This window comes from Pteropus vampyrus, unplaced genomic scaffold, assembly GCF_000151845.1.
Source record: "Pteropus vampyrus isolate Shadow unplaced genomic scaffold, Pvam_2.0 Scaffold50, whole genome shotgun sequence".
Taxonomy (NCBI): Eukaryota; Metazoa; Chordata; class Mammalia; order Chiroptera; family Pteropodidae; genus Pteropus; species Pteropus vampyrus.
In genome coordinates, this window is record NW_011888831.1 from 9,418,941 (window position 1) to 9,432,224 (window position 13,284).

Sequence of the window (13,284 nt, forward strand, 5' to 3'; positions counted from 1 at the left end):
TGGGAAACTGTCATCCAGCTGACTAAAGAGCTGAGTGTGGGCTCCCCTCTCTCCACCTCCTCCTGAGCGTTGACCGTCCTTGGGAACTAAGAGAGTCCCAATGTCTCTGTATCTGCCTAGGTGCCTCCTGATCCAAGCACTGGAATCTGGTTTAGTCTAGAGGGAAACCTGGGTTCCTCCTCGAGTCCTGTCACCCATCATAGGTACTGAGCTTGACTTCTGGGCCAAGGAGTTGGGTGTCCCTTAGCTTGGGGTTGTCTCACCAACAGGGAAATACAAAGAAGTCCAAGATAGGATACCTAACCCCCTTTGCAATGACCAAAGGTACTTTTACTGTTCTAATTACCTTTTACCGCGACCTGCTGTTTACCTTTCACTTTAAGTGGTTAGCAAATCAAGTTTTAAGCCTAAGCACAAGAAGGTGGAATGAAGGTGTGTCGCTGAGGTGTGAACCCTGGAGTGAGGCAGGTGACGAAGATGGTTTTCTCAGGTCAAGAAATGGAAAAAGACTGTCTGACTTACCTCTAACCTTCTTCCCCTCTCTCATCTCACAATCCCCAGTTTGAACTTGACTTTGAACTTAGGGGGAACCTGGTGTAGTGGAAAGAGTCTGCACTGAAATCGTAGTTAGGTAATCACCTGACCATGTCTGTTTCCACATTTGCACAGTGGTAATGGTAATGCCCAGTGCACAGAGTTGTGGTGAAAGTTAAGTTAATGTACATGACAATAACATACACGACAGTGTTTCTTACACTGACATAGTGCTTTGGTTTAAAGCATTATTATTTGATATTTATGCCAAGGTAGATTTCATAAATTTTAAGGAGAAAGAAAAAGAACTTTAATGATAGAGAAATTTCATTACAGGCGGGGAACTCCCAGTCACTGAAGAATCCATCATAGGCAAGGTGATGGCTAATGTCCCTTCCAAGACTGAGAGAGCACAGAGTCCTGAAGGAGGGTCTAAGAAGAACACACACAGGACTTGGAGTCAGCCCTGCCAGTTACTAGCTGTGGCTCCTCCGACAGATCATTGAACCTCCCAGATTCTCAGTGTCCCCTGTGTGAAGTAGAGATCATTCCTATCTCCCAAAGCTGGTGAGACACTCAGTGAATGGGATCTTGAAAATCCATTAATTCAAGTCATTCGAATCCAAATATTTGGGGCATATGTTATGGGCCAGGCACCATGCTTGGTGCTCGATGACATGGCACAGCTTTCAGACAGACAATTCCAGTTCAAATCTCAGCTTTACTAGTTGTGGAAATGTATTTAACTTCTTTGAGCCCTAGTTTCCTCGTATGTAAAGTGAGGGAAAATAACACCTACCTCCAGGGATTATTGTAATAATTACGGAGTCTGTGTAAAGTACTTAGCACAGTACTGGCACGTAAAAAGTCTAAAAAGTGGCAATTGTGTTTCATACAATCATGCTGAAACATTAAAAAAAAAGGGGATGCCAATGGGTCAAATTTAAAGCTGGAGACCTTTACTGATAACATTAAATCCATTCTTGAACCATCCTCGACTGCATTAAATAAAATATGGGATGTTATTTCTCCTTATACACACCTGCCCATTAATTACTCCCTGAACACTTCAAGCAAGAAAGAGTTCCATTGATTCTATAGAGGTGGTAAAATACTACAATGGACAAGAAAGGAAGGCTGTGAAGTCAGTCTTCGAAGCTTTCAGAAAAATCTTTTGTCCTCCTTTTTCTCCCCATTGCCCAGGTTCATATGCCCGTATGTCCCCTGGGGAAATCTCTATTTACCATCTCTATGTCCACTGTGCCAGTTGCCTTGACTTAGAGGAAATGCAAACTTGGCCTTTGTCCCCAGTGGGGATCCTGGCCCAGCCCTGAGCTGCTAGCTGCAGCCCTCCCTCCTACGGCCCTTCCCCTCCCCCCCTCCCCTCCCCCCCCCCCCCCCCCCCCCCCCCCTGCCCCGCCCCGCCCTACTTCCGCCTTGCTCAGGCCAGCCGCCGGCAGCGGTTCTGAGAGTTTGCTGGCTTTTGCTCCTGCAAGGGGGACAAGCCATGGCTTCACCATGGGCTCTGTCCATACCCATAGTTCAGAGAAGGCCTGACCTGCCTGTACACAACCCCTCCCCACGTGGCCTCTCTCCTTGGAAAGCTGTTCGCTAGCCCATAAAAGGGCCCAAACACTGAAAGCAAGCATGGACTCACAGTCAAATTGGGGATTTTAAATTGTGACTGATGCAGCTCAACCTTCCTTTCTTTCCAATGCATGTGCCTTGCTCTCTCTGAGTGTTTCTATGGGCTTAACCCTCCTGTTGTAAGCCTCCCAGTGGCTGCCACACTCCAGGTTTCTGGAAGCTGGGGATGGGTCTAGAGTTTCTATCTCCACTGTAGAATGACAGTGACAAAAGCTTTATTTTCACTTCTTCCACAAGTGCTTATTGAGCACCTGCTAAGTGCCAGGCACTGTTCTAGATACTGGGGGTCGGCAGAGAACAAGACAGTAAAGCCCCTGTCTTCATGAAACTTATATTCAGGAAGGAGAGAGACAAACAAATATTTAGTGCATTGTCAGGTAGTGACAAGTGTGGTTAAAAAAGCACAACAGGGCGAGGCGAGTGTGGACGATGGGAAGTGCTGCTTTAGATGGTGTGATCAGGGAAGATTTCTCTGTGGAGGTGACTCTTAAGCAGACACTTGAGCAAAGGGAGGGAGCGAGCCATGGGAATAACAGTGCTATGGATTCCAGGCAGAGGGCACAGCAACGCCCTGAGGTAGGGTGAGTTGGGCATGTTTAAGGAACGTCAAGGAGGCCCCATTTTTTTTCTATCATACTGTGAAGAACACTTTTTGTTATAAAAAAATATAGAACATAAATGTTACCATTTTAGCCATTTTAAAGAATACAGTTCACCTGCATTAAGTACATTCACAATGATGTGCCACCATCACCACCATGCATCTCCAGTACATTTTTCATCTTCCCAAACTGAAACTCTGTACCTATGAAACAATAGCTCCCCATTCCTCCCTCCCCGCAGTCCCCTGTAACCACCATTCTAATTCCTATGTGGCAAGTACTTTAAATGCATCATTTCATTAAATCCTCAGAACAATTGTGGGCTGTAGGTTTTACTGCTATGCCCGTTCTACAGATGGGAAACTCAGACTGAGTGAACTGTCTGGGGTCACACAGCTACTGTGTGGAGGAGGCAGACCTCAAATGGCAATTTTTTTGGCTCAGGTTCCTACTTGTAACTGCCTACCTGGTAGGGGTAAAGGATGCCACTCTGCTGCCCCTCTGATGGCCCAGAGGTGGGCCAGGAGGGTTTATCAAGGGTTATAAGCAGTGTGAGGAGCTTTTCTTGCTGGGACAGGAGGGGTTTGTTGCACTTGACTGGTTCTATCTGTCTGGAAGGAAGGGGCTGCTGCCCAGAGACAGGGGCTAGAGGTGGAGCTTGCAGTTTCCTGGTTTGGGTTGTAGGGGCTTTGGTGCCAGGGAGTCTTGTCTATTCCCTGCTCTGTCACTTACAAGCTGAAAGAGCTTGAGGAAGTCGCCTTACTCCTCTGAGTCTATTTCCTCCCTTGCAAACATAATTATACTGACTTTTCAGGGCTGGTGAGAAGATCAAATGAGATAAGGCACATAAGATGCCTAATCAGTGTCTGGTACATAGTAGGTGCTCAACAAATGTTCATCCCTTGCCTGGGCAGAGCATGAGCTTCACCCACTGGCCAGGAACAAGCTTCTTCCCTCTTCACCGCGGTCAGCACCATTTCCAACCTGCTGGCTTCTCATCTCTAATCATAGAGTTTGGCCCTTGATCTGGGGACCCTTGCTACACAGTTCGATATTCAGACTGCCTAGAGAGAGGCCATATGTAGGGGTGTTTGAATTTTGGGCGCAGTCCAGCAAACCATCCCTCTTACTTTTGCTGGGGGGAAATTCCTTTGCCTGCAGAAATATATGAAAGTAGGATACTGCCTGTGTCTCACCTCCCACAGTGCAAACAGACAGGGTGAGGTCCTACCCAGGACTTTGAACCTGGAATAAAGGATAAAGTTGAAAAGAGGGTCACAATCTTTTCAGGGCAGTGGCACTCAGTCCCTAGAGCCCCTGTGGTGTCTACCTATTTCCTAATCTGAGCCTCAGTCTCCCATCGATTCTGTGGGCACCTCATGTCCTTTCAAGTACCCTCTCCACTTGGAACAATCTATCAGTTTCTGCTGCTTACAAGTAAGAACACCGATTGTCACACAAGGTCTTCTCAGATCAAGCCAGAGAGACTTCAGGGCATTGGGATGGCAGGAGTTGCCAGAACTGCAGAAGCAGCTGGCTAGGAGAGGCACTGGCCCAACTTTGGTTCTCCTCTGTCTAGTGGGTGGTTAATTGAGGCATTTACCCAGTCAGCTCCACGCAGCTGTGGAACTTTTCCTTCCTTCCTTCCTTCCTTCCTTCCTTCCTTCCTTCCTTCCTTCCTTCCTTCCTTCCTTTTTCTTTTGGTTTGTTAGCTTGTTTTGGTAAGTCCTTTCCACTTGTGTTATAAACTCCCCAAGGTTAAAACTTTCTTTACATCTCTCCTACAGAGTCATAAATGTCTAAACCACTCAAAGCAAAAATAGAGCTCAGTTCTTCTCAAAGTATCTCCGAGAAATGGAGACTCTTATTGTCCCCAATCACCCATTCTAATGTTTGCTGCTTTGTAGTGGGCCCATTTACCTTACAAAAATTGTAGTTTCTTCATAAAAGTACTTCAGAGAGTAATACAATCATCGCTCAGCCTTCTCATTCCTTAGTGCCAATGGAGAGGAAATTACAGCTGCCCACAGGGACAGGCAGTCAACAGAAAGAGTGAGGTGTGACTGCATGTGCTTATGTCATAAGCAGTGGGGAAGGTGGTGAGCCCGGAGAGCAAGCCTGGGGACAGCAGCCGCCACTCTCCTTCTGACTGTTGCTATCAAAGGAAGGTAGGCTGCATTTTTAGAGATCTTATGAATTTTCCAGAGAAGCTGGAATTCTAGAGGTATAAGTGAAATTCTTAATTTTTAAAAAATGTTGGCAACTAATTTGAATTTTTAAAAACTGTAAGCCAAAAAAACACCTCTGTGGACTTGATGTGGCCTAGGGGGATACCAGTTTGCAGGCTTGCATTAAGCTGCCTGGGACCTAGTCTCCATCCTTTGTACTTGTCACCTGACCTTAAAATGGTGAATTGGTCCCCTGCCCTCTGCCCCAGGCTTTAGTTGGCCTTGGTCCTGCCTCTTCTTCACAGGGCTAAGAGTTCAAGGGTCAATAGAGATGGTCATCTAGAGTGCATGCCTCATAGACCATGCTCCTGGTACCCTGGACTTGAGATCTCTGCCCAAGAAGCCCCCAGCCTGCTTCCAGGCTGTACATGGACCTCCATCCTTCCAAGGCACCCTGCACAGCCTAGTGTGGGCATCTTTAGGGATGTCCAGGGGATGGTTGTTTGCAAGGTGGGGGCTGTGTCCCTGTGAATGCACGTGAGACCCCCTTTGGTATGGGATGCAGTCAAGTGTGAACAGTGGGGACAGGACTGTCAAACAGGGTCTTGCATTTCTACTCTTGCCCCTGGCAGGACAATTGTTAGGGTTGGGCTTGTCTGCCCAGCTGGGGTAAGGCTGTAATAAGAGCTGTCACTGATTCGCATTCACCCTGGGCCAGGCACTCTTAAATGCACTGCTTGCATCATATCATTTGACCCTTATATCAAGTCTGAGGATGCTTCCAAGTTGTGTAGCCTCATTTTACATATAAAGAAGCCAAGGCACAGAGAAGTGAAATAAGTTGCCCACAGATAGAGAGTGGCAGCGCCAGGATTTAAACCAGACAGTGTGTAGCTGAGCAGACTCCCTCAAAGACCAGTCACACTGTGGAAAATGCTCATGCTCCCCAGCCCCCACTGGACGGATGGAAAGCCTCGGTGGGGGTTGGGGATTGGGATGGCAGGGACCCTTCGCGTCTCTACTCTGCCTGCTCTGGCCTGGCCTCCACAGGAGCGCGAGAACCGCCTGTTGGGTCTCGGAATGACTGCCTCCCAGCTGCCCAGGCCTCCCGCAGCCCCAACCCCCTGCCCGCCTGGGGGCCTGGTGGCGACGGCGGCGCCTGGCAGCTGGGGATTTGGATGCTCGGCTGGGGTCTCCCCCTCCCGCTCCACCGCCAGGGGTTTGGCCGCTCCGGGGGCTTATCTTGATTCCTTCGGACAGCCCAGCTCCTTCCCGGCATGCCCCGCTCGCCGGAGCCGCCGGGGAGTCCCGCGCCCGGACTTTGCCATCGGCAGGGGGCCGGCCGCAGGAGCACCGCGGAATGCATCCTGCAGACGCAGCCTGAGGTGGGTGAACCTTGCCGCCCTGGAGCTGCGAGAGCGGGGCCCCCGGGCGAGCCGCCCAGCCCGGTCCTTCGGGAGGGGCACGCTGGGGCGGGCGAGCAGGGTGCGGGGAATCGGGGCGCCAGCTCAGTCGCTGTCTTGGGGGAGGGGAGCCCCGGTCTGGCCGCCGCTTTGTTGGAGCCGCGGTGCCAGCGCGGGTTCAGTCTCGGCGCTCACAAGTTGGGGAAAGTTGGAGCTGCGAACCCGGGATCCCTGCGCGGCGCGCGCCGGGGCGGTGGGGTGTCCCTCTCTGAGTCCTGGGTGTTAACGTGGGTTTTCTGGGTGGCCAGGCGGGGGGAAAGAGGTGGGGTCTTGGGTCTGTATTATCCTTTCGGATTTAGAACCTAAAAGAGGGGAAGGGAAGGAGAGATGGAGAGGGGGAGAGGAGAGAGACAGAGACAGAAACTCATCTTGAGACACACAGAAACGGTAAAAACGGTAAAAGAAACTCATATAGACAGATCACCCAGATCACAGAGAAAGACGGCAGAAACTCACAGAAGGCTCACACACACTGGGAGACACACACTCAAATGGACGGGAAGACAGGAAACAAAGAGGGTGGTCTTGGAGGCCATGGGGGCGGGGGAGGGGCGAGGAAATAGAAGGGAGAGATCGAGGGAGGGGGAAAGAGGTGGGGAGTGGAGAGGAAAAGGGGAGGGGATGGAGAGATTGAAACGGGAAAGGGAGGAAGGAAAAAGGACTAAAGGAGATAGCCCTTTAGGAGGGACTGAGAAACTGAGAAACTCTGGAGAAACTGAGACAGACCCTGAGCATTAGCTCTGCCAACCCCGCTACACCATCAGAGGTACAGACGTGAAAGAGACCCTAGCCTTCTCACTCTTGTGGGCAAGTGAGTTCCAGATGGGGGAACGGTTATGTGAGACCTCTCTGAGAGGCCTCCTTGGCACTATGAGCCAGCGAAGTCTCCTGCCTTGTCCACCTGGCAAACTCCTACTCATCCTTCAAAACCCAGCTCACGCATCACCTGCCTTGTGAAGAAGGCTTTCCCAGAAAATGTCACGCAAGCACAGTTATTCTCCTTTCTGTGTACCTCTGCATGTGGCACAGGCAAATGGAGTTGAGGAGCTGGGCAGGAGCTAGACAAGCAGACAAACAGCGAACATCCATCTGCTTGTCTACCTTTCCCCCAGCTCCTCAAGGTTTGGGACCCATATCTTATTTATCTCCAATCTCCAGAATCCAGTGCTTGGCCCATAGTAGATGATCAATAAACACTTATTGATTGACACTGGGAACATTTGGACCCTCTAAGATGTTGAACATAGAATTAAATACAAATAGAGGAGATGTACCATCCTGTGTTCATTTCTTTAATAAAGGAAAAGGAAATTTGGGTCATGACATAAAATGCTTCTTGCTTCTCTTCAGGCCCTCAGGTCTCTGCGGGTGACTTGGGGGAACCCTTTTTTTTTTTTGCAGGTGGAGAAATTAAAGCCCAGAGAGGGGAGGAGACTTGCTCAGAGGGACACAAGTGGGAGGCCTGCAGTGAAACAACATTGTGAATACATATTTCTCTGAGATGCTCTTGGTCCTCTGTCCTATGAGTTTATTTTATCATTAAAAATGATATTTAATTTTTTTATTTGTCAATTTCAGTTGACATTCAATATTATTTTATATTAATTTCAGGTATATGGCATAATAGTTAGACATTCATATAATTTACAAAGCGATTCCCCAGATTAGTCTAGTACCCACCTGGCACTACACATAGTTATTACAATATTATTGACTATATTCTCTATGCTCTTCTTTACATCTCTGTGACGATTTTGTAACTACCACTTTGTACTTCTTAATCCCTTTACCTTTTTCACCCAGCCCTATGAGTTTAAAATAGGTGTGAAAGAACCTTCTGAATGAAAATAGGCAATAGGCATTGAACACTAATACCAGTTTTAAGTTTCCAATATTGACAATCAAAACTTTTCTCAGAATTTTTAGAACTCTCTTTCCTATTTAGAAAGGAAAAGGAAGATGAATGTTCATCTCAGTTTAAGTGGCTGAATTTCTGCTTCCCAACTATATAAACTTAGATAAATTACTTAACCTCCCTGAACTTCAGTTTTCTCAACTGTAAGATGGGGGTAACGATACCTACCTCATAGGATCATTAACGCACAAAGTGCCTGACACCGAGGAGGCACTCAGTAAATAGGGTTCTGCCATTCTTCGGAGATGGTATTCTTCCATGCACTTACTGCAGATGTGAAGACAACAGTGCTAATGAAAATGTTTATTTTTGTCCTAGGACAAAAGTCCATCCTGGTCCGACTGGGGAGCAAACTCTTTTAATAAAGGAAAAGGCAAATTTGGGGCATGATATAACGTGCCTCTTGATTCTGTTTAGGCCTTCAGGTCTCTGCAGGTGATTTGGGGCATCCTAACTCCCTACTCCTACCCCTCTTCCCTCCTTTCTCCCCCCCAGCAGGTAAGACCCCACTGCCCCACTCTCTTTTGCTGCTTCTTTACCAGGCCTTCTGTCTTTCAAGCTTCAGCCCATGCACGGGATGTGACCGGGACTGAGGGCGCCACCAGAACCATGGAGACCGTGGTGATTGTTGCCATAGGGGTGCTAGCCACTATCTTTCTGGCCTCGTTTGCAGCCTTGGTGGTGGTTTGCAGGCAGCGCTACTGCCGGCCTCGAGACCTGCTACAGCGCTATGATTCCAAGTGAGTGGGCCCGGGGAGGGGAAGGAGGAGAGAGGGTCTGTGCCTTGGGGCTCCAACAGAAGAAGAAAGAAGTTTGGTGCCCGGAAGGCCGGCCCAAACTTTTAAACCTTAAAAAGGGAACCAAAAGCCGGCCCTCCCAAAAAAAGCCCCAAAACCAAAAAAAGGTAACTAAACCCCCCGCAACGTCCTGAGCTACCTCTGACTCTGTCTCTGAACTAATGAGAAAGTAACTGAATGTGTTCGCCTAGCATAAAGGTATGGCCATCTATCCAAAACTGGCTCCTCATTTAGCATTTGGACAAGCCACATCCCTTTCCAACCAAAAAACTCCTAGGAACAGAAATCCGATGCCTGCACTCCAGCCACACATCTAAGCAACAGACACGTGGTGGTGTGAAATCCCAGCATAGGACTGTCTCTGTGCAGATCTCTTCCGGGTACACTTCATGTGAAATGTATTTTGTAAGCAAGATTCTATTTTCAGTTTAGGGGTGTTTTAATCGATAGATCCTTAAGGGACCATGGCCCCTAACCCTTAGTTTCTCTTGCCTGTCTATCTGAATCCTATCAGTGTTTCTGTGAGTGGTTAATAATTAGTAAATGCCCACTTTTATGATACATGATAGCTCTGCTATTGAGAAGAATGCTATGGTGCCTCATGTTTTAAAGAACCCCGTCGTAAAGTAGCAAGCAGTGTTACTTCTCCCACTTCTCCGGTATAACTAGAAGGGGGTAGGGTTATGGGATGGACGAAGGGTGGTTTGCAAGAGTGATTCTGCAGACCAGGTCGGGGGTACAGGTAGATCTGGGTAATAGGAATTTCAGCATCTCTGTAAAGGTAGACTTGAAGGGAAGATAAGTTACAAAAGGATATTATTTTGTCTTAAAGAAACAGCTTTCACACATCTTAGTAATTACTGTGGTTGTAGCCACAATAATTTCTTTTTCTTAGTGGCTGATCTCATTCTGTGTCCCTTTTGTTTTAGTGCTCTGGCCTGCCTCCTTGACTTACTGTCTAGCCATGTACCCTGCCCATAACTGCAGTGACACTAGGGTTAGGTTTAGATCCAGGACAATTGGTCCCTGCTTTAACTTATTCACTCCCTTCATCTTTTTGGTGGGTATGTGGGTCTCCATGAAGAGAGGGTCAGCAGCAGTCATTCATCACGAAACCGCTTCCCTGGCCTTTTCCTTCCAGGCCCATTGTGGACCTCATCGGTGCCATGGAGACCCAGTCTGAGCCCTCTGAGTTAGAACTGGATGATGTTGTCATCACCAACCCCCACATCGAAGCCATTCTGGAGAATGAAGACTGGATTGAAGATGCCTCGTAAGGCCTTGGGGATGGTTTGCTTTCTTGAAGCCCCCTGGGGATAGTGACAGGACTTCCGGTGCTGTTCTCTTGCTTCCTTTGCCAGAGCACTTGACTGGGCATCCAGGAGCACTGTGTCACTTTCTGCTCTTTCCCCTGCCTTCACAAAGGAGGAAATCAGAATAAGACATGATAGTATTTGTCCTGAACTCCCATTTTGTAGACCAGAACTCTGAGGTCTGTAGATGTGTGGCAAGAGTTGTTACAAAGTCACCCTGCTGTGCTTGGTTTTCTTTGGGGTGCCCATGAATTTGACACCCAGGCACCAGGGATAAAGCCCTTGTCTTCAGTGTCCTCGGGGATCTCTCCATCTACCGTAAGCCTCTATGTGTGCAGAAGTATATGCCATTGCATTTCCTCTTCATGTAGTCATTCATTCACCAGGCGGATGTTTGCGGGGCATTGTGTACAGGGCACTAGGCCAGGTACTGCAGATATGGAACTGGTGGTGGAGACAGAATTCTACTCAATGCAGTATCTCAGAAACAGTAGGGGGCTCTCTGCACTGTGCAGTGGGCACATGGAGGAAGCAATGTCTAGAGTTGCCTGGGGTGGGGAAGTGGGGATGGATTTCATGAAGGATATCACAGAGGAGGTGTCTTTTGACTTGGGTCTTGAAAGATGAGGAGTTCACCAGACTGAGCATAAAAGGAAGGTTGTTCTGGGCAGAAGGACCCGTATCAGAAGCTAGAACATGACTTGATTGGTGGAGAGAAGTGCTAATTGGAAGCGTCGGTTGGGTGGGGTCCGGAGGGAAAGGGAAGGGAGAGAAGGTGCTTCCTCATGGACCTCATGGACTTGTTCATTTTAACACTGAGGCATTCCTGCTGTCAGGTGGTGCCCAGGTGTGTCAGAACTAGATGAGGAGTGGGGGTGATGACTGGAGGGAGGTGGCCTGTAAAGGTGTGCACTGACAAATTCTTCTTGTCTCGCCAGGGGTCTCATGTCCCACTGCATTGCCATCTTGAAGGTAATGTTCCTTGATTCCCCAGAAGAAAAGGGGGTGGTCACTGAAGCACCCCTGTGCACAGAATGTTAGAATTAGAAGGGGCCTTAGGGAGGGCGCGAACTCTTGCAAGAGGCCTTCCTTAACATGCCTGAAACTTGGAGTTTCTGTTGTTTACCTGCACTCCTGCATCCACGGTCTGCTATACTTCAGAATTCTCGAGGTCCTTTCAAAGGCTTTATTTCATCTGGTCCTCATAATACAGTGACCCATGGGAAAGACCGCATAGGTAGTCACCAGCCACATTTTCACCAACTGTGCAGAAAGCTGTGTGCCCGAGACTGTGTAGCTGCTGAGGGGGCAGTGGGGCTTCCCACCTTCTCCCCAAGCACGTACTTTCATCAGCAGAGAGCTCGGCCTCTACAACAAATTGAGTTCTGTATCTGTACTTCTCCAATAACTAGAAAGTTCTTTACCGTCCCTCTTTGGCTGTGACAGTAGTCAGTCAAATGGGACAATCAGTGTTAAAAAATCCAAACTATGAGCACTTCAACTTGAAGTCAGGGCCTTGAGGTCCCCATACTTCAGCGGGGAGGGGAGGGCCAGAAGCTGAGGTGGCGGGCAGGGCCAGGCTCTTCTAAGAAATTACACAGGCAGCTTCAGTTAGTTATGTCCTAAACACAGAGCATCCAGGAGGTTTTAGGTGTTGAGAGACTTTCAAGCCAAGATGTTCTCACACAGTTTTAATGCCTGCAGCCTCCAGGACTGGGTGGAAAATTGCATCTGAATTGCATTTTGGGTAATTTTCATAGTTTGGGGTAATTTTTATCGATTCTGCATTTGTTTTTCAATTCTTACTGGATCCTATCTTACCTAATAGAATAATAATAATATTGAAATATTTGGCCAGTTACAAATATTGTCAGTTTCTTCACTTCGGTAACCTGGGAAACCACACGCTTATCTTTTTGTCTAGTAATTATTCAAGATTTCAAAAAAGACAGCTTTATCTCTTCTTCACTGTCATTCAGTACAAGATATTAAAAAATCTTTCACCCCACCTCTTCTTCAGCTATCTCTCTTGGGGGACAAATAAATGCCTAGTAGGAAATCGTTGTCACAGAATCCAGGCTTATTATTTAATTCCAAAAAGCTCTTTGGGTATAGCTATGGTTGCGGATAGAAGTAGGTATAATGTCTAGAGCAATAATGCCTTATTACATCTCCCTTCTCCTAACCAGATGTGTCCTGGCACTGGGTTTTGTTCCCTGCCCTTGCCTGTTAGACAGGAACAATAAGTGGCATCTGAGATCCTGTATGAATCAGCTGGAAGGAGTCTTATTAGATTGGAATCAATGGTTCGCCCATTCTGGGGACCTCAGATCAAAGAAGGGGCTCTTACCTTCCTATTGAGATCTTAAGATGCTTTTGCATGTCCACTTGCCCTTGAATCCCTGTGGTGGGGCCTCCAAGGAGGGGATTGGGTTTTCTCCTGGATAGGCTTTTGGGTTTCTTCCTGTCTTCTCTTTTCCAGCCCCAAGTATAAGGAAGGCAATGGAACTTCTTTGCCAGGGACAGAGGCACATCCAGGTGCTCACATCAGAGATATGGAAGGGGGGAACAAAGCTTTGGGGTGGCCAGCACTGTTGGTGGATGATGAGAAAGGCCATGTGTCATAGTCTTGCCTTTTACCTGTCTCCTACCCCCAAAGCTGTTTCATTATCATCTTAAAATAAGTGCCATTTTAAAATAAGTGCTTAAAGGGAACAGTCGTCCTTTGTCCAGCCATGATTCTGAGGGCACCGCGAGATGCAGGAATAGAAAGTAGATTTTTGCCCTTAAATGAGATGGTGAAATTAGAACACGTGATTTTTCTTAGACAGATGATTTCGGCTTA

General features: G+C 47.9%; 1 protein-coding gene across 1 annotated transcript in view; it reads left to right on the forward strand.

Moving 5' to 3' along the window:
* Positions 1–5,929: 5,929 nt before the first annotated feature.
* TMEM98 (transmembrane protein 98) overlaps positions 5,930–13,284 on the forward strand; it is an 11,851-nt gene continuing 4,496 nt past the window's right edge. The window contains exons 1-5 of the mRNA XM_011360085.2: positions 5,930–6,336; positions 7,816–7,894; positions 8,889–9,069; positions 10,268–10,399; positions 11,378–11,475. Of these exons, the coding sequence (XP_011358387.1) occupies positions 6,229–6,336; positions 7,816–7,894; positions 8,889–9,069; positions 10,268–10,399; positions 11,378–11,475 (598 nt within the window). The 5' untranslated portion in view covers positions 5,930–6,228. The remainder of the gene's footprint in view (positions 6,337–7,815; positions 7,895–8,888; positions 9,070–10,267; positions 10,400–11,377; positions 11,476–13,284) is intronic.